This window comes from Eschrichtius robustus, chromosome 17 (assembly GCF_028021215.1).
Source record: "Eschrichtius robustus isolate mEscRob2 chromosome 17, mEscRob2.pri, whole genome shotgun sequence".
Classification (NCBI taxonomy): Eukaryota; Metazoa; Chordata; class Mammalia; order Artiodactyla; family Eschrichtiidae; genus Eschrichtius; species Eschrichtius robustus.
Window position 1 is genome coordinate 58,554,481 of NC_090840.1, and position 21,022 is coordinate 58,575,502.

A 21,022-nucleotide genomic window follows, 5' to 3' on the forward strand; every position below is an offset into this window, starting at 1 on the left:
ATTCTGCATATGTTTTAAAATTGTTTCTGTTATAAACACCATTTATTTTTTATTTGTATCAAAATTGATACAAGGGGGAAGAGATGGTTTTCCATAATTCCAAAAGGATCTGGACAGTATTTTGTACTGTTTGGGTATAAGATCTGTATTAAATGTTACAATTATGAGGAGTATTCTTACATTTCATTTTTTACAAAAATATACAATTAGTTAATATAATTTCCTACAACAAACCAAAACCAAGTATAATAAGTTCAAGATTAAAGGTTAAATAATAATTAAATATTATAATTTGAGTCTCACAGAGAACTTTGTGTTAACAGTTTTATGATTAAAAAGACTGAAAAACTATAAGTGTTCCACGAAAATTGCTTTTACCCCATCCAGGCCCAATGTTTTAGTCTTAGTATAGTCAAGATAAGTGTCTTATAAATGTTTTTCAGTCTCTTGGCTCTCTAACAAAATGTAATAACAAAATGTAATAACGTATGTGCACGTATGTTAAATGTCCAGATTAATGAATTGTTTTAAAAACTGTAACTTTGAGATAATTGTAGATTTATGTGCAGTTGTAAGAAATAATACATAAATATTCCCATACCCTTCACCCATTATCCCCCAATGGTAACATTTATAACTATAGCATAATAGCACAGCCAGAAAATTGACATTGATACAATTTACCAAACTTATTCAGATGTTACCAGTTCTACATGCTTTCATTTGTGTGTGCCTGTGTATGTGTAGTTCTGTACAATTTTTATTGCCTGTGTAGATTCAGCTGACCACCACAGAACAGTTCCATCACAAGGATCCCTCATGATACCCTTTTATGTAGCCACACCCACCTCCCTCCCTTCTGCACAGTCTTATGTCTGGCAACCACTAATGTCTCTATAATTTTGGCATTTAACAATGTTGTAGACAAGGAATCAGACTTTATATAATCATACTAGTATTTAGCCTTTTGAGATTGGATTTTTTCACTCAGCATAATTCCCTTGAGACCCCTCCAAGTTGTTGTGTGTATCAATAATTTGTTCATTTTTGTTACTGAGTAACATTTAATGGGATGGAGGCACCATAGTCTATTAACCACTTACCCCTTGAAGGACATCTGAGTTGTTTCCAGGTTTTGGGTGTTATGAATAAAGCTGCTATGAACATTTATCTGTAGGTTTCCATGTGATGTAAGTTTTCATATTCTGGGTTAATTGCCCATCAGTGTAATTATGGGTTCATATGGTAAGCACATGTACAGTTTTGTAAGAAACTATCGTACTCTTTACCAAAGTGGCTGCACCATTTTGCATTCCCACCAGCAATGTATGAGTGATCCAGTGTCTGCACAAATTTGCCAGCATTTGGCATTATCACTATTTTTTTTCTAGCCATTCTGATGGGGTATATACTGTTAGCTGATTTTGGTGTTAATTTGCATTTCCTAATGGCTAATAATGTTGAACTCCCATATATCCTCTTCTGTGATATCTGTTCATGCCTTTTGCCCATTTTCTAATTGGACTATTTTCCTATTGTTGAGTTTTTAAAGCTCTTTATATATCCGAGATATAAGTCCTTTGTCAGGTATGTGGTTTGCATATATTTTCTCCCAGTCTGTACCTTGCCTTTTCATCATCTTCATAAGGTCTTTCATAGAACAACACTCTTAATGAGATCCAGTTTATCAAGTTTTTCCTTTTATGAATGGTGCTTTTGGTTTCAAGTCAAAGAACTCTACTCTTATCCCTAAATCCTGAATATTTTTCTGTTTTTGTCCTGAAAGTTTTATAGTTATACATTTTACATTTAAGGCCATGATCCGTTCTGAGTTAACTTTTGTATAAGATGTGAAGTTTTAGGTCCAGGTTCATTTGTTTGCCTATCCCTCCAGTTGCTCTGGCACCATTTATTGAAAAAGCTATCCTTCCTCTGTTGAATTACTTTTGTACGTTTATCAAATGTCAGTTGGGCATATTTGTGTGGATATATTTCTGGATTCTCTATTCTGTCCCATTGCTGTATGTGTCCATCCTTCCACCAATACCACACCCTTCTGATTACTGTAGCTATGTAGTGAGCCTTAACATTGGGAAGAGTGATTCCTCTCACTTTACTCTTCTTGTGAAAAATTGTTTTAGCTATTCTAGGTCCTGTGTCTTTCCATATAAATTTTGAAATAGGCTTGTTTATGTCTACAAAAATCTTGCTGGCAATTTGATAAGAATTGCATTTAAACCTATAGATTGCATATAAACCTATAGAGAGAATTGACACCTTTACCATGTTGAGTCTTCCAATCTATGAACACAGTATGTCTCTCCATTTATTTAGGTCTTCTTTGCTTTTTTTTTGTCCAGCGTATTTTGGTCTTCTTTGATTACATCTTGCATTTTGCAATTTTGCAATTTCAGGTCAGATTCAGTACATTTTGTTAGATTTATATTTAAGTATTTCATTTTCTTTGAAGCCATTGTAATGGGTCTTGTATTCATTTCAGTTTCTGCATGCTTGTTATTTATACATAAAAATGTGATTGGTTTTTGTGTATTGATCTTGTATCCTGCAATCTTGCTGAAGTCCATGAATTTTTACAAAGTAAATGCACTCATGTAATCACTACTCAGATAAAGAAAATCATTAGACCCCCCCCCCAAAGCTTTCTTTATGCCTTTTCCTTGTCATTAGATTACTTACCCCACACCCTTAGATAACCACTATTTTGACTTCTACTACCATTAATTAGTTTTGCTTGTATTTACTCTTTCTTAAAAAATAAATATTAAAAAATATTTATTAAATAGTAAAATATTTATTTATTTATTTATTTCCCTTATTTTTTTGGCTGCATTGGGTCTTAGTTGCAGCACGCCGGATCTTTGTTGAGGCAAGCAGGATCTTTTGTTACAGCATGAGGTCTCTTCATTGTGGCACTCAGGCTTCTCTCTAGTTTCGGTGCATGGATTTCTCTCTAGTTGTGGCGCAAGGGCTCCAGGGCACGTGAGCTCTGTAGTTTGCAGCTCGTGGGCTTTCTCTTTGAAACGCACGAGCTCAATGGTTGTGGCGTGTGGGCTTAGTTGCCCCGTGTCATGTGGGATCCTAGTTCCCTGACTGGGATGGAACCTGCATCCCCTGAATTGGAAGGCGGATTCTTTACCACTGGACCGTCAGGGAAGTCCCTGTTTTTACTCTTCATATCAATGAATAATACAGTATGTACTCTTTTGCATCTTCTTTTATTTGATAATGTGAGATTCATGCTGTTGCGTATAGCTAGCTATAGTTCGTTCTTTTTCATTGCTGTACGATATTCCATGGTATTAATATTACAGCCATTTATCCTTTCTATTGATAGGCTTTTGCACTATTTCCAGCTTGGGGTTATTATAAATAAAGCTGCTCTGAACATTCTTGCATATGTCTTTTGGCACTTACGTTCACTCCTTTATGTTGGCAATAGAGCTTATAATTTTATTTTATTTTATTTATTTATTTAATTTATTTATTAAAAATGTTTACTTATTTGCTGCACCCGGTCTTAGTTGCTGCACGTGGGATCTTCATTGCTGCGTGCAGGATCTTTCGTTGGGCATGTGGTATCTAGTCTCCTGACTAGGGATCGAACCCAGGCCCCCTGCATTGAGAGCACGGAGTCTTAACTGCTGGACCACCAGGGAAGTCCCCTAGAGCTTATAATTTTAAATTCCGCAAAATTAGCAGGGATCAGAAGCAGGAGAATATCATCTTCACTCTTAGAGTTACAATCTATGAATTTTTATTGCACATGTTTCTTCTGTCAGTTGACTGACACTCAACATTAGACAGGTATTTCCTGAGTCTGGATCAGTCACTGTATTGATCATATACTTCCTTTTATTGTTAGTTAAGTTTTCAAGCTTCCATATGTTATTTCTCCAAAAAGGTGTTTAATTTTTTGATAGCCAAGACCGTATCTCATGTTTCTTTGCCTTCCCGTTGTGATTAGCATTGTACCTTGAACAGAATGCCTGCTCAGTAAATATTTGTTCCTTGAGCGATGGTAGGTACACTCTGAATTAATGAGGTATTACTGTGGTTCCAGCTGATTGCTGCACAGATGACTGAGTTGACTTGGGCCTCATTATCACAGCTGTATAGGTATGGCCTGTGTTGATTTATGTGACTCTCCTTAATGTTCTGAGGAGTCCTGAATACCTGAGGCTCATTTATGTCATGTCACAGGATTGTATGCCGGTGAAATAGAAATCTGGTTAGCCATTGTTATGTTTAATCATTTTATCAATATTTATTTTGGAAACTAGACAATCACAAACAAGACAGAGAATGAGTCTGTTTACAGAGGAAATAATTGGCCGGGGGAGTCAAAGATTCGTATTGAAAGAGTTCAAGCAGCATCTCCACCTCTAAGTGGCAGCTTTGACATTCACGCTTACGGACATATTCTCAAAGGTATATGAAAAAAGTTCATAACTTTGGTCTATGTATCAGTTGGACTGTACTGATCTAGACAACCATCGTAAACATTTTGGAGTATTTCTTTTTAATATTATCTCTCTATGTAATTTATAGAGCTGAGATTATGTCAGTAATGTAAAACTAAATTGTTCAGAAAAATGACATTTTCACATTTTCTTCATCACCTCACCAGATATACCAGGTTAAATTCCCAAAAGTTTGTTTCTCTTTTACATCCATAGCTTACTGGTTATCTATAAAGTTAACTGATTTTTTTTTAAAAAGTATTTGAGCCAAGGCTCAATGTCTGAGGTACATTACTCATGTAATTTTTGTTTCCCGGAAATATATAAATTTGTTGCCTAAGTAATATGCAAGTTTCATTTTTTCCGTATTTGGAGGAGGACTGTTGGTTTACAAGTGATAAAATACATTTCATGTATGTTAAGGGTGGCCACAGGTTTGTGAATTTTTGACTCCCGCTGTTTGCCATCCTTCTGCGAGTGCAGGTATTCCCGCTGCTGTGTCAGCTGCAGATTTGCAGTTTGCTCTCCAGAGTCTAGAAGAAGTGGGACAAGTCTCAGTTACACGAGAGGGAAGCTGTGCGGGGTACTCATGGCACGTCAAGTGGAGAAGCACATGTGGAAAGCAGAATCTGCTGCAGGTTCCCTTACTTCGCCTGGTTTCTGTTTTCTTCTATGTGTTCGTTGCTTATTTGCACCCTGCCTCGTTCCAAAAAGAACTGGAGACTGTGTGTATTTTAAAAATGCAAGCTATAGCCTAAACAGTAATAAAAGGAAACTGAGAAGAAGATTGTTGTAAATTAAGTTGACCAGGCATTCTCTTTCGTGGAGAATAGCTGTTGGTGCTTTATTCCTGATCCCCTATGGGGGAATATGCTGGTTAGAAGACCTTTGACAGGGGCAGGAGGAGCACAGGCAGGGGCAGTCTGAGGACTAAATCTGGGTGTACGTAAGGGGGGCCAAGCATAGTCAGCGTCTCTGTCTATAATTCTACCACTGTGCGCTAGAGCTGTGTTCTAGGACCTTGGATATTTTCTGGTTTCAAAGATGACCTTTTCAAGTTCACAACAGAGCCGCACCTTAAGTGCTCATCTAATTACTTTTTGCTTAGAGTGTGGTTGGGGGCAGGGAGGGAAGTCAGGCTCAGAATATGTGACAGAGAAGGGTCTGGAAGAGACTGGGGGCTCAGATATCAAACATCAAAAATATGATGCTTTGTAGTGATTATGAGAGTGTGAGATGCACTCTCACCCTCATGCACTGTTGGTGAGACAGTAAATTAGTACGAGCTTTTGGAAGGATAATTTAATTGTATCTGAATATAGATACCTTATGATTCAGCAGTCTCAGCTGTGTTACTCTCTTCTACTGAAATAATAATACAAATATGAAATGAAATAGGCACAAAGTTAGTCACTGCAGTATTATTTGTAATAGTAAAAAACCTAGAAACCTAAATTCCCATCAATAGAAAAATGGTTGTTAAAATGATACAAACGGTGGAAATAAATACAGAACTCTACTTATAAAACCATTTTGGAAAAAACAGAGGCGCTGGGGGACAGGAGATTCAAAAAAAGGTATATAAACATTAAACATAGAATATAATGTACCATACCTAGATTGTATGGATGTCATAAAGATATGGGGGTTATTTTAAGGAAACACATGGCCAGAAACTAGAATAAGAAAATTCTGCAACTGAGACAGCTCTAGTGACTGATCTTCTCTTGGTCCTCTGCTGGTGTCTGCACACCTACTGCCTTCACTCTTTCCTGACCAGTCTCCTCTGCTTTATTCATCATTTCTGCTCCTGGTCACTTTGGCTCCCACAGGCCCAGCATGGAGACTCCTGTCTCTTTGCTAGACCCTGTATGCATCTGAAGGCTACCATGTTGGCAGCACGATTTTGGAATGACCAAATTATGCATATTGATCTGATGTGGTTTCATTTTTACCATTGGCAGAAAATATAACTCCATGAGTGGATGAAAAACCAAGAGTAGTTTTGGTAGAGGCCAAAAATGCTAAAGGGGAAAAGTTGACTCTCGGGTGGAAAGAGGACTACATTTTTCAATTATTTAAGAATCATTTATCAAAATGATCATATTCAGAAAGAGCATAGAATATTTTGAAAAAATCAAATTAAGTAAATTCATGTTCCTTAGACATATTTTATCCTAAATATTCAAGTTAATTGTAGTCATTTAATTTAAGTTGTAATTGATGCAATATATGATACTGCAATGATGTTATCAGTTTTTTTCTTGGGTAGATTATGATCATTTTTGAAGAGGCTTCTTTTCCAAAAATGTGATTAAATGGCTTTGAATTTTTTTCATCCTTTGGCTTTTCACTTTTAACCATGCTTAAACTTAAAAAGAAAAGCTACTGTGATCATATTTATTATAACCTTTCTAGTAAAATAATCTCATCTAAAAATAGATCAATGATTCCAACATTTTTGGAGAAAAGGCTAACGTGATGGTTACAAGGATAAAGGAAGGTGGCTTATTCAGACAGCGCATACTGGGAGACCTACTTCGTACACCCAGCAAACAGCCACAGGTATTTTTGAAAGTTTCTTCGTGATGTACTTTTAAATGTATAACTATTTTGTAATACATTAAAGACCTGGTAAAACAGAAGAGATGACATCTTTATTTTTCATGTGACTATTTGTTAACAGATGATCAACTCAATGATATTATTTTATGACTTTTGGGAAAATTGTCTTCCTTATGATAAAAGAATGGATTTTAAGCTCTACTGTTAGTATTTGAAAATATATTCTTTCATTTAATCTTTATAGTAACTCTGTAAAGTAATTATTAATGTTACCACTTACTGATGAGGAAATTAAATTGTATGGAGTTTAGGTGACTTTCCCAAGAGCAACCTTTATTTTTCTTCATAGCACTTATCACCCCCAGGGCATAATGTGCATTTTCTTTTTTTTTGTAAGTTTATAGCCTTATGCAAGGCTCTCTGTCCTACCTCCACTAGAATATAAGTTCAGTAACAGCAGGGATGTCGTCTGTTTTGTTAAATGTGCTTGATACGTTTACAACTGTGCCTGACGTATCATGGACACATTCGCTGAATGAATCAATGAAGTGTCAAAACAGAAAAAGTATAAATAGAATAGACTAATTTTTGGAAACCAGCAAACCAGCAAACAAGCAAAATTCCATTACTTTTTATAAATCCTATGCATAGTCTATTTAACCATGCTACCCCTGTTATCTCTGTTTCTTTATTTGAAGGTTGAAGTCTATGTTAATGAAATCCCAGCTAAATGTTCAGGAGACTGTGGGTTTACATGGGATCCCACAACTACTCCTCAAGTCTGGGCCATAAGCCCTTCCCAAGGTAATCTCTTGCTTTCGAACTTGGAATATGGGGTGGAAGACAATTAGCAAAAATGTAAACTCTGATAATGATTTTTTTTATATTCTAACTAAGGCAAGCAGACAGTTCTACGTAGTGAAAAAAATCTATCAGATCAGAAAGCTATGGAAAGATCATTAATTATCTTTGCAAAAAATATCACTATTGAAGTTGGACTCACTAGTATTCTGCTTCTCCAGTTTCACCAACTTCTAAGAGATATAGTACTAAAAGGCCAGTAACAAGAGAGCTGCTGTTTAGTAAAAGAAAATAATTAGGTCCTAGATTTGAGAATAAGAGATAGAAAAATTATTGCCGAGAACTCAGTCTAGGGGGACACATTGTAAAATACCTTCATAGTATGTGATTGCTTTAAAAAAAAAAACAACAAAAACCAGATTATATTATGTCTGAACTCCCAAGGATTGAAATAAACAGCATGACCAAGGATTGTAAGGGGTGGCTTTTTTTCAGTCAGAAAGGTAAGCTCAGATACTATAATCATATATTTAGTCTTGTTGACTAGTAGGAAAATTCACCTGCTAATTATAAATCAGCAAACAAAAAGAAAAAACCCATTGAAATCTTTAAAATAGCACAACTTTGTGTTGAAAGAATATATTCTTCAGACTTTTTTATAATTATAGTTCTCTCTAAACACCATGCTCAGTACTGGTCCCCTATGAACTTCCCCAGAGGCAATCACAATAATTAATTTTGTGTGTATTCTTCCATGCCATTTTAAATACCTTTTGTGTATAACACACATATGGTAATTTTGCCAGTTTTTTAAGTTTACAAATGAGCTATTACATTGTAAATATCATTTGCATCTTTTGTCATTCAGCATTCATTTTGAGAAATATTTATATGGTTTTATGTATATCTAATTCATCACTAAAATAGTTCATGGATACACCAATTTATTTGTTCTTCTGTTGATGGACATTTACATCGTGTACAAGTTTTTTGTTTTTACACATGACTGTATTGAGCTTTCTTGTACAAATCTACTATAACATACATGCTAGAGCTTCTTTAGGGTTTATACCTACATGTGGATTAATGGGTATATGTGTATTCAGTTCATTAGGTGACCAAATTGCTCCCCAAAGTGGCTGTACCTCCAGTGGGTATGAGAGCACCATATTCCCCACATCTTTGCCAACACTTCATATTATGAGTTTCTAATTTTGGTCAATCTGATGAGTGTAAGAAGTTATCTCATCATTGCTTTAATGTTGTCTATTCCCTGATTAGTAATGCACAGGAATATCTTCTTGTATGTTTCTTGGACATTTAGATTATTTCTTCTTCTGCAAATTGCTTGTTAACATCTTTTATCCACTTATCAGATTGTCTTTTTTCTATCAACTTGCACTGTATATTGTATATTATGTTTGCTGATCCTTTGCACACATCTTCTCCCAGTATTTCACTTATGATTTTCTTTAGTATCTTGTTCATGGAAACGTTTAAATCACTGATTTATTTTAATTTATATATCTTTTCCTTTATGGATAACCATGGCTTTTTGTATCTTATTTAAGAAATCCATCTCTATATTAATGTCATTAAGGTATTTGGTTATGTTTTCTTCTAAAATTTTGAAGTTTTGTTTTCCATTCTTAGCTATTTAAATCCATTTATAATCTGTGTTGTGTGTGATGTTATATGAGTCATGTGACCGTGTCATTTATTGATCAAATCTGGATACCTTTAAGAGTGAATGGAGAACATTCAGTATAGGATGCTGGGCCAGCAAGTATAAACCTGAAATAGCCCAGGCACTTTAGGATGGGTATCATCCCAGATAAAGTAATCATATCCTATTTCAAATGGAAAGTGTCTACTACACTTATTGTACAGTTTATTCTTTTCTCAGGAGTTTGTGATGGCGGTTCTGTCCTAGTCTAAGTTACCATATGGAAATGTCTGTTTAATTTCTTTGTCATAAGAATGATTTTCCTTTCCTTACAACATTCTATGCTTAGTCAGATAATTCTTTCCACTAATCTCTATAAACACACAGATTCAAAACACAAAGCACTGTGCAGTAATTCAATGGAAAAAAAGTACCATTGCTAAATAAATATGTCTTTTTTCCCTGCTTGCTTATAGGCTTATTGTTTATATCTTTTAGAAGATAGGCTAACTTTTCTCTGAAATACCTGATTTCATAACAACAGATTCTATGTTTTGTCATTTTAATATTGTTATTTAAATTTATTCTTTTCAGGGTCCTATGAAGAAAGCACAATTCTAACCGTATCAGGCTCGGGATTTTCTCCTAGTTCAACTGTATCGGTCTCAGTTGGACCAGCAGGTTGCTCTCTTCTTTCTGTGAATGGTAGATTCTTTTAAAATCATTATTTTTGAGTCTAATTGTTTTTCTCTAAGAGAAAGTGGAATCAAAGAGCAGTGTTACAATAGTGATTTTCCAATAGAGTACCTTTGGGGTTATGAAATTGGCAAACTGCTCTGGATAAATACCTTATCTTTTTAATCTTTGGTTATGACCACAGAGTAATTCTTTCACTGTGCTACAGTGTCTTTATCCTATAACAGTTTATTTTTGTTCTTTTTCCTCATAAAGTGATTACATGAAATCTTTCCTTCTTTAGTGTGTCTCTGGGACACAAAAATACATGAATTGCAACTCTGATATTCCATGGTCCCCTCTGCCCATGCTTTGAAAATGCCTCATGAGTCATAGCAAGAGGACATAGCCATCTTCCTGGACTTCTAGTCCAAACTTCATAGTCATCTATGTATTAATGTAGAATTTAAAGATCATATTTTCTGTTTATGGAAAAGTGAGGACCATAATTATTTGTGTCCCTAAAAATTCTCTTTCATAATCCTAGGTATTTTTATTAATTTTAATAAGTTGGAATTACATAAGCAAATTCACCTTCCATATCATTTAAGTTGTTTTCAATTTACATCTTCTCTGCATTCTTGAGATCTAATAGTCAGTATTGCACCTGTATTATAAGTGCACATATGCTGTTCTAAATGAAGTGAAGAATGTTTTTCACTTAGTTTTTATCAGTTTTCTTGTTGAAACCTAATATTTTACTCAGTTTGGGACATAAACAATATATTGGACCAAAGTTTTTAGAATTATTCGTATAAATGATCTTATAGGTTAGGATTTAAAATTCTTCTTATAGTAACTTTTTTGCCACAGTGTGGTACTCAAGAGCAAACTGTTTACTCCACTTTCATTATTATTTTACCTTACTCTTTTCTAGCCCTGTCTTGATTCGTAACATGAGGTAGTTCGTAAAGGTTTTCCTCCCATTAATATATGAGTAGTCTTCCTTAGATATATTTCTTGGAGTATAAAAATGAAGGCCACTGTTTATATTTGCAAATATAAAATTTCAGTAATTTTATCTAACAAAAGCATTTCTTGACCATTTTCTTCTTCTTTTATCACAAGAAAATGAGATCAACTGCCAGATTCTGAATGGAAGTGCTGGACGTTTCCCAGTTGCTGTGTTCATAGGTGATGTTGGACTAGCACAGAATACAGAGGAGGAGGAATTACACTTCATTTATCAGAGTCAGATCTCACACATCTGGCCTGCTTCTGGAAGCCTAGCAGGTAATAGTTAATTGTTCCAAACAAAGAGAATTGCATACATTTCCATCATTTCACTGAACTGTTTCTAGAACAGGGTGAAGGAGAGGACTCCAAAGCTTCCTCATATAGAACAAAGGAGACTCCTCTTTTAGAAGGCACAGTGATTCAGTGGGTGACTAATTCTTTTCTTACGAAGCATAAGGCAGGGTGACTGCTTCTACTTACATCTTAGGTTATTGAATTAATATCAATTATTACATGTGTCTATAACAAGCTCATTAATTATGTCAAGATAAGATTTATTAGTTATTATTCTGCTTACCAGCTGCTCCATTTATAATCACAGTCTCAGTGGAGCTACTAGACCCAGAAAAAGTTCCAGAAGCAAATCAGGGAAAGGGATGCTGACGCAGAAGATGGAAAGAAAATAACACATTTTTCCTGTCCTGCTTCATTTCCTTTGTGTTTTGTTTGTTTGTTTGTTTGACCATGCTTAATTGTGGATTTTGTGCTTTGGCCTTGATCTTTTTGGTGTGTTCTGTCTTTATATTTTTTGTTATTTTTATTTTGTTGGGATTTTTTCTTAGTTTTTCTTTTACTTAAAGGTATTAAAATCTGGGATTTTGCATGAGTCTTAATTCACTCTCATTTCCCACTGGTTGAGTAAATAGAAATAGCATAATTTCTCTTTAGGATGAAGACACAAAAACAAATGTTAGTTGCAAATCTGTGTTATTTCATTAAATCACTTAGCCCAGCCCCTTTACAGCTCCAGACTCCAGAGCTCAGACTTGGGTATGTGGTGATGATTCTATATACCTCGAGGCTGGTCCTTGATCTACTTGCCAGCCTGTCTCTTGGATGATTAGACAATTCTTGAATGATGTTAGATGACTGCCAAAGTGTCTTTTTGTTATAGTTAATCTAATGTGTTTTTGTTGTCTGATTTTGTGTTTTTACTTATGAAGGTGGTACTCTTCTGACTCTATCTGGATCTGGCTTTAATGAAAATTCAAAGGTGTTAGTCGGAAATGAAACCTGCAATGTAATTGAAAGGGATTTGAATAAGATAACCTGCAGAACACCAAAAGTAAGGCATCTGATTTCAGTCATTTTTCTTCTAAGTCTGAAATTGTATGAATTAAGGAACATCTCAGTAAAGGGTTAAACAAATGCCTTATTTACCTAGCAAGTGCAGACTTTCAGTTATGCTCTTTAACAATTATTTCTTCAACACTTTTTGCCGAGATCCAAATACAAAATATTATCTTCCACATTCTAGATACTTAACATCATTGAGGAAGACATACATATAAACCAATGTTAAATAGTGTGTTCCATTTGAAATGATAGAAGTAGACACAAAATGAAGATAAAATACAGTGGGGAGAGGGTGTCAGGAAGAGTTTCATGGAGAAGTTGATGTCCTATCAGAGGTGGAAGGATGATGAATGGGAGTTGACAAGGTAAATACAAGGATGAAAAAGATATAGCAGTAATAAATAGTCTAAAAAATTCAAGGAAGCCATTCTAGACATTTTGGGGTTTTTTTAAGGAATATATATTTTAAATATGTTAACGTTTCAGTTTGTTGTCAAAACACACACAGTGTAAAGTTTCCCATGGAATATTACATCTTAGGACCAGTCATTGTTCTTTATTTTTTAAAATAGTGTTTAAATTTAAACCAAGACTCTGTTTTACTTACTATGTGCAAAAGGAGTGAATTCAGTCACTAATATTTAAAAACGTAGTAGATTAAGTGTGGGAATTATTATGTAGTTGATGTAGGAAAAGTGAATTTGAGCATGTGTTGGACTGAATGATGGAGATGAGAATCTGGGGGATATAGTAAATTAAAGCTTTGTTTAAATTATGTCATTCAATTAAACACTGAATGTGCACTAAGTACTAGATGCTAGGAAAATGATTTTTCCTAATTGGGAATTGTATAGGTGCTGTATTGGTGAAAGCAACAAATATTTTTCTTAGGTTTCAGTCTTGGATTCTGGAACTATGTCAGCAAAGTATATAATAATGTCATTTGTCCATGAAGAGGAACAAAAATTACATTCAAGCCTATTTTAAGAGCAAAAAACTCAAAACTTTAAGTATCGTATGCTTTATTAATTAGAGAATCACTTGTCCAGGGACTTCGCTGGTGGAGCAGTGGTTAGGAATCCGCCTGCGAATGCAGGGGACACGGGTTCAAGCCCTGGTCCGGGAAGAACCCACATGCCGCGGAGCAACTAAGCCCATGCGCCACAACTACTGAGCCTGTGCTCTAGAGCCCACAAGCCACAACTACTGAAGCCCGCGCTCCTAGAACCCGTGCTCCACAACAAGAGAAGACACCGCAATGAGAAGCCCGCGCACCGCAACAGAGAGTAGCCCCCCCACCTTGCTGCAACTAGAGAAAGCCTGCGCGCAGCAAGGAAGACCCAATGCAGCCATAAGTAAATAAATAAATAAATAAATTTATTAAAAAAAAAAAGAGAGAGAGAGAGAGACTCACTTGTCCAGAACATCTGAACTATATTGCAGAACCCTGGGAAATCCGATACTATAGATGCATTTGAATTGATCATAAATACCCACAAAACCACTGTATCATGTAGCTTTATCTAAAGAATTCAAACGTGCAACCTACATTTGACACCACAACTTTCTAAATATCTGATAGTTAACTCTGATTCATGACTTTGAAAAGAAAACATCTTTGGAAGTTTGTTTTGAATAATTCTATTTGTTTTTAGCCATTGAATTTCTGTATCTCAACATTTAATATTTTCTAATTGTTTTATATTTTTCCTCTTATTTCAGAGAATTGAGGGTACAGTTGATATATCAGTTATTACCAGTGGATTTCAAGCCATGGCAAAGAATGCTTATAGCTATAATTGTTTACAGACTCCAGTTATAACTGATTTTAGTCCCAAAGTACGGACAATACTGGGTAAGAAATTCTTCAATAAGATTAGTCATTTGATATATATGTATGTGTATACCATTTCTAAAAAGGCTTTTGAAGCAGTTTCTCTGCAGTTGTGTTTCTTAAAGCAAAACCTGTCACAGGTTTTCTTTTTTAACCATAAATTGGTCTGTTTATTATATCACTTTGAACATGTGCAATAATAAGAAAAATATTAATTTTTAAAGTTCTTTGCCATATTTTTCCCTGTTAAACAATTAAACATGAATTTTATCTCCATGTGGCAGCTATCAACTCTTTCATTGATTTTCTTTTACCTCTGAAAGTGTTAGGATTTCCTAAATCCAATGAAACATAAGAGATGAGTTGGTTGACTTAATATTCAAATTTTGCACTAGATAATACATTGACTCTTTTTGTAAAACTTTTCTTTTAAAATAATAGGAGAAGTTAATTTAACAATTAAGGGTTATAACTTTGGAAATGAACTCACACAAAACATGGAGGTCTATGTTGGAGGAAAATCCTGCCAGGTCCTTCACTGGAACTTCACAGATATTAGATGCCTTTTGCCCAAGTTGTCTCCTGGAAAACATGGTATATGTGTAGAAGTCAGAAACTGGGGTTTTGCGTCAACAAGGTATGGTAATGACCATAAACTTTGAGAGTTGTGGAACACGTGGTGCTAATATATTGAGATAGGAAGAGAAATAGTCATTAACCTTATAATATTTCAGTTGCTCTTTCACCTTTCTACAATTCCTTTTGCAAAAGATTCTGAAAATATCTCATAACGTGCAGTATGATGCTTAGGTCTGAGACCAATACCATTCAGATTAGGTTGTAAGATTTCTCTGCAGAACTAGGTTTATGTATATGTCACATGACTTTCATTCATTCTGGAAATACTTATCAAGAAGTTATTGGGGGGCAGGCACTTTCTCAGTGCTGGATTTATAGTGGGGAATAAGAGGGACATGTCCCCCACCTTAATGATGCCCACAATTTTGTTAGGGAGGCAGATTTCAAACAGATGATTACATCAATAACTTGATTATAAATGAGAAAAAGGCTATGGATAAGAGGTCCCAGGTGCTACAAGGACATATAATAGAGCTAATTTTTCCTGAGGGACTGGGGACTGGAAAGAGTTCTCTGAAAAGGTGACAAGTAAGCCAAGAAATGGGTGGGAGCTGCCAGGTGAAGGAGAGGGTGGAGAGAATCCTCCTCCAACTCTAACTTTCCTTTAAATAGATGTTTAGTATTTTCTTCCCTGAAGCTGCTTGTCAATGGGTAAAATTTTAGTTCTGGCATAAGGAAGTTACTGGTTTAGAGTACTTAGAAAAAGAGAAAACTGGAATTTAGGGATTAAAAAAAGGCAAGTAAAACTGATGTCAGAGTAGAAGGAGAGATCATTGCAGAAGAGTCTTGTGGGAGGTGAAGAAAGAAGAGCAACAGTAAACATAAACCTCAGAACTACATCCCCTCTTAGATTCACAGGGCAGAGCTCACATGATTCTAGAAGAGCTGTTGGCTTGTGCCTTGGCTTGATGATATAATGGGCAGAATTGACAGCATACAAAACTGGGTACTTGGGTGGTGGTTCAAAAACTACCAATTCAGTTATGATGAGGAAGTTAGATAAAAATTAACACAAAGACTCATTTGAGTTATGGTGGGAGCTGGGATGTGGAAGTCAGCTCTATATGTCAGGTCAGAAAAGCACTGTACATTTTGATGGCCTCCTAGCAGATACATTGTAACAAAGCAAAGTAAATTTAAAACCCTCTCGTTGAAATAGTGGGAAGGGAGATCATGACAAGTTTTCAACAAATATAGAATGATAAATTCAAATTAATTGCACAAAACTTTACTTATATTAAATGTATGGAATTTCATTACTATTCTTTTTTATAGATAATGCTGCCTTTATGGGTTTTGGGGTTTTTTTTTTTTGGTTTTTTATGCCTTTATGTTTTATTCTAATAACAAGATAAAATATTTTAAAGGATTTCATGTATTTCTTGTGACCTCAGTTCTCATAACCTTATTTTTCCCATAGTATTTTAAGTTCTTCCATCTCAAATTCTTCTGCCATGGGATTTTCAGAAATGTAATTTTCATATTAGGGAGACAACTATTATATATGTATATGATCCAACCAAATTGAGGTCATGATAATTATCAGATTATCTAGTTTGAGAAAGCAATGTCTTATTAAATATTCAAGTACTTCATCTTAAATGAATCAGGTCCTAAGAAGAGTTTAACAACATGACCCCATGGAATTCTCATTGAAATATCTATTAATGTTTCTTTTGCAGAGACAAATTAAATGCTTCTATACAGTATATTTTGCAAGTGACCGACATGTTTCCACAGAAGGGCTCCTTATATGGTGGAACTGAAATCACTGTAATGGGTTTGGGATTCAGCACAATACTAGCTGAGAACACTGTGCTTTTGGGTAAGAGTTTCATCCTCACAGGAGGACTGTTATCATTTTTCTCATCTTAAATGATGTGCTGTAGGTGCTGCGTTATTACACAAATACTCTCAGTCGTGGAAGCTTTGTTTTTCTATTAGCATGTAAAAGGTTAAGTGTATTTGGTTAGGTGGTAAAAATAAACTAAATCACTGCTTTTGATTTCAGTAAATAATTACCAAATATTTAATGTGTATAGAACACTTTAAAAAAGGAGAGGTCTCTGTTCTAAAACTAGTCAGTTTTAGAACTAATTAGTTCTAAAACTAATTAGAACTAATTAGTTCTAAAACTAATCAGTACTCAAACATGATTACTATCAGAAAAAAGTACCAAAGATCCTACTATGTAATGGGGAGCTCTTGCAGGGCCTTGACTATTTACTAATTATACTTCGTCTCTGTATTTCACAAAAACTATTTAAGAAAATGTTTTTTCCCCCATCTTTTTTCTTTCTAGGGTCCTTCCCTTGCAATGTGACATCATCATCAGAAAATGTCATAAAATGTATTGTTCATTCAACAGGGAAAGTATTCAGGATTACCAACAGTGGGGAAGATTCAGGTATCAGACAACATTTATCTGCTGTAAATAATGGAGACATGTTACCTTGGAATTAATTTGATTTTTACTTATAATACTTCAAAGTATTCAGAGAATAATTATTGTTATTTCTTTGTGTAAGTTGTTAATAGTTTGTCTAGAATTTATCCACTTGACATAGGGGGCCACATATAGAATGAATCAGCAAGCAGTAGTAGACTTGAGTCTAGAAGGCTAGGCTTAAGATTTCCAAGTTCAGGAATTGCCACTTGGTTTTACTGCAGTATAGAACCTCTTGAATTACTATAGTTTGTTTTCCATTATGGGTTTCTAAATAAATATTCAAATAGAAATTATGTAGATTTTTGCATGCCTCAATGCCTGAGAAAATTTTTGTGTTTAAAGAATTGATCAGAGCTTTTAAAAATATTCCATGTGACATTTCTGAACAACTTGTTTATTGACTCTGATTTTTTTCAAATTGCCTCTCGGTCATCAGTTTTGGAGTTGTGTGGTTTATCTTTTCCTTAGCTTCTCATTTTGTTACTTTCCATTATTTCTGTTTATTTTTATTATGTGTTTAAAGTAGACATGTAAAAGTTTTATGTTAATTAAAAAGTTTTTTCACTCATGGCTGTGTAAAAAGGCAATATTTTCAAAGATAATTATTAAGAATTTTTACTCCTTTTCCTTTTTTCTTTAAAAATATGACTCAATTCTTGTTCCCAGTACACGGATTAGGTTATGCCTGGTCACCATCAGTCTTAAATGTGTCTGTGGGAGACACAGTGACATGGCATTGGCAAGCACATCCATATCTCAGGGGAATAGGATATAGAGTTTTCTCTGTCTCCAGTCCTGGAAGTGTAATTTATGATGGCAAAGGATTTACCAATAGAAGAGAAAAATCTGCATCAGGTATGTTTCCGCTTTGTTACGTTTTGCATCATGCTTCTTTTTCCCAGATATAATAAAAAGAAATCTGTTTAGATTTAAAATACTTTTGCATAAATAATATATACAAATACACAAAATGATTTAGCTGGCGTTTTATTGCTATGGTAAAAATATTACAAATTTATAAAATATTCTAAATGAATGTCAGCAAGGTATTTTATACATCAGAGATGAGTTTTGATATCAGAAATATCTCTATTCATTCTGGAATAATCAACCAGAAAAATATATTGAAACAAGCAAAATACAAAGAAAATTGAAGTACATGTTTTAATCATACCAATCTGATAGCAAGTATGAACTTCTGTTGATTGGAATCAGCTTTAAAATCAGTCTTTCTTCTAGGACAACTTAGCGTACAGTGTGCCTTTTAGACTGCCTGTTTTGTTCTACACATGTAGCAGTTTGAACTTTTTACTCATGAACACAGTTTTTCATTGCATGTTGAGTTTTTCTTTAAGATTCTGTGAATTATGCCAGATTTAACATGGTTTCTCTAGAAAAATTAATGCTGGATCTTGCCTTCCTAGAATGTAATTTCATTATACAAGACAGCTTTTATAGACATTTTATAGTTGCTTTATAGTCATTTCCTTACTACTTCCTATTGAAATATCACATGCATGAAAATTAAGAAACCTGTCATCTGCATGCGCGTTTGAATGATTATTTCAAATTTCTTTTCAAAGATGCATTAATTGCTTGTATTTATTATGTACAATCTCATTTTATGGTAGGTTCATTTTCTTACCAATTTACTTCACCTGGAATCCATTATTATAGCAGCGGGTATGTTGATGAGGCTCGCTCCATTTTTCTCCAAGGAGTCATTAACGTTTTACCAGCTGAAACCAGGCACATTCCCCTGCACCTGTTTGTGGGTGGCACTGAAGCCACATATGCTCAGGGTAAGCAGGTTAAAGGTGGAAACCCTGTCACTTCGGTGACCCAGGGTATATGCAACCTTTCTGGAGTAGGAGGCAGATGACTGGGGCTAACTGTCTCTCACTAGCCGCATGACCCTGAATAGGTCGGGACTGCTCTGAGGCTAGAATTTATTCTATAAAATAAGGGGATCATGTTAATGTTGTCCTGTCAGTCTCCCAGAATCCTTATGTGCCTCAAATGAGATGTTAATGTGAAAAAGTTCTGATACTCTGTAAGTGCCTGAAAATATATTAAAATGTGAGATGATGTGGTTTTATTTTCCTCATAGGGTCTGGCCTTAGACAAATTGAAAAATAAATTAATTTTATATTCACTCTTTACTGTATCATCTTTGTCCAGGTCTTTCTTTTAACTTTGTACCGCCTGGGGCTCCTCTTGTCATTTGGGAAAAAAATACTTACCAGAATATAAACCACCATCATCAAAATTAGAGTAATGCAGTCTGAAAACAATTCTTGTTTTAGAATTTTATCCATGACTTACAGGCAGTTCTTTTGTCTAAAGGAGGACCCGTGAATTTGCGCTTGGAAAGCTCTGTAACAGGCTGCCTAGCAACAGAACCCCTGTGTGGCCTGAACAGTACCGGGTTTGCACATTCGGATAGATTGCTCTTTGAGCTTTCAAGTTGTTTTTCACCATCTATAAGCAACATTAGTCCATCCATCGGAACACTAAATGAATTGATAACAATTACTGGACGTGGCTTCAGTAATCTCACATGTGCTAATAAGGTAAGAATATAAAGATCTCCTTTTTACTTCTGTATACACAATAAAAGGAAGATGTTTCATCCATAACCTCGTAGTTTAATTTATGACAGCTTAATTGTGATATAATTCACACACCATACAACTCATCCATTTAACGTGCACAATTCAGAAGCTTTTGGTATGTTCGTAGAGTTGTGCATCCATCGCCACAGTCAATTTTAGAACATTTTCTTTACCCCAAAAAGGAACCCCACAGTCCTTAGATATTACCCCCAACCCCTCCGTACTTCCTGGCCCTAAACAACCACTAATTTTTCTGTCTCTGTGGATTTGCCTATTGTGAATATTCTTATAAATAGAATCATACAATATGTGGTCATTTGTGACTAGCTGTATTCACTAAGCATAACGTTGTCAAGGTTCATCCATGATGTACCATGTAGCAGTACTTCATTTCTTTTTATGACTGAATAATATTCCACTGCATAGTGTATACAGTTTATTTATCCATTCATTAGTTCATGGACATTTGGGTTGTTTTCACCTTTTTGGCTATTATCAATAATGTAACTGTGAACATTTGTGTATGATCATAATTTAGTTAAAGATTAATCCAAGATATGCCTTAATCAGCCCCCAAATTAATTGCATGAATAAAAAGTTTGCACAGGATCAATTATTTTTAATTTATTGATTGATTGATTGATTGCTTTTTTGGCTGCGTTGGGTCTTTGTTGCTGTGCACGGGCTTTCTCTAGTTGCGGAGAGCGGGGGCTACTCTTCGTTGCGGTGCACGGGCTTCTCATTGCGGTGGCCTCCCTTGTTGTGGAGCATGGGCTCTAGGCGTGCGGGCTTCAGTAGTTGTGGCTCGCGGGCTCTAGAGCTCAGGCTCAGTAGTTGTGGCACATGGGCTGAGTTGCCCTGCGGCATGTGGGATATTCCCAGACCAGGGCTCGAACCCATGTCCCCTGCATTGGCAGGCAGATT

At 35.2% G+C, this 21,022-nt stretch overlaps 1 protein-coding gene across 1 annotated transcript in view; it reads left to right on the forward strand.

Moving 5' to 3' along the window:
* PKHD1L1 (PKHD1 like 1) overlaps positions 1 to 21,022 on the forward strand; it is a 154,049-nt gene that overhangs the window by 57,133 nt on the left and 75,894 nt on the right. The window contains exons 24-37 of the mRNA XM_068525490.1: positions 4,302 to 4,449; positions 4,965 to 5,119; positions 6,924 to 7,046; positions 7,745 to 7,850; positions 10,108 to 10,218; positions 11,317 to 11,481; positions 12,429 to 12,550; positions 14,284 to 14,416; positions 14,837 to 15,032; positions 16,717 to 16,859; positions 17,337 to 17,441; positions 18,150 to 18,338; positions 19,115 to 19,285; positions 19,830 to 20,056. Coding sequence (XP_068381591.1) covers positions 4,302 to 4,449; positions 4,965 to 5,119; positions 6,924 to 7,046; positions 7,745 to 7,850; positions 10,108 to 10,218; positions 11,317 to 11,481; positions 12,429 to 12,550; positions 14,284 to 14,416; positions 14,837 to 15,032; positions 16,717 to 16,859; positions 17,337 to 17,441; positions 18,150 to 18,338; positions 19,115 to 19,285; positions 19,830 to 20,056 — 2,094 coding nt within the window. The remainder of the gene's footprint in view (positions 1 to 4,301; positions 4,450 to 4,964; positions 5,120 to 6,923; positions 7,047 to 7,744; positions 7,851 to 10,107; positions 10,219 to 11,316; positions 11,482 to 12,428; positions 12,551 to 14,283; positions 14,417 to 14,836; positions 15,033 to 16,716; positions 16,860 to 17,336; positions 17,442 to 18,149; positions 18,339 to 19,114; positions 19,286 to 19,829; positions 20,057 to 21,022) is intronic.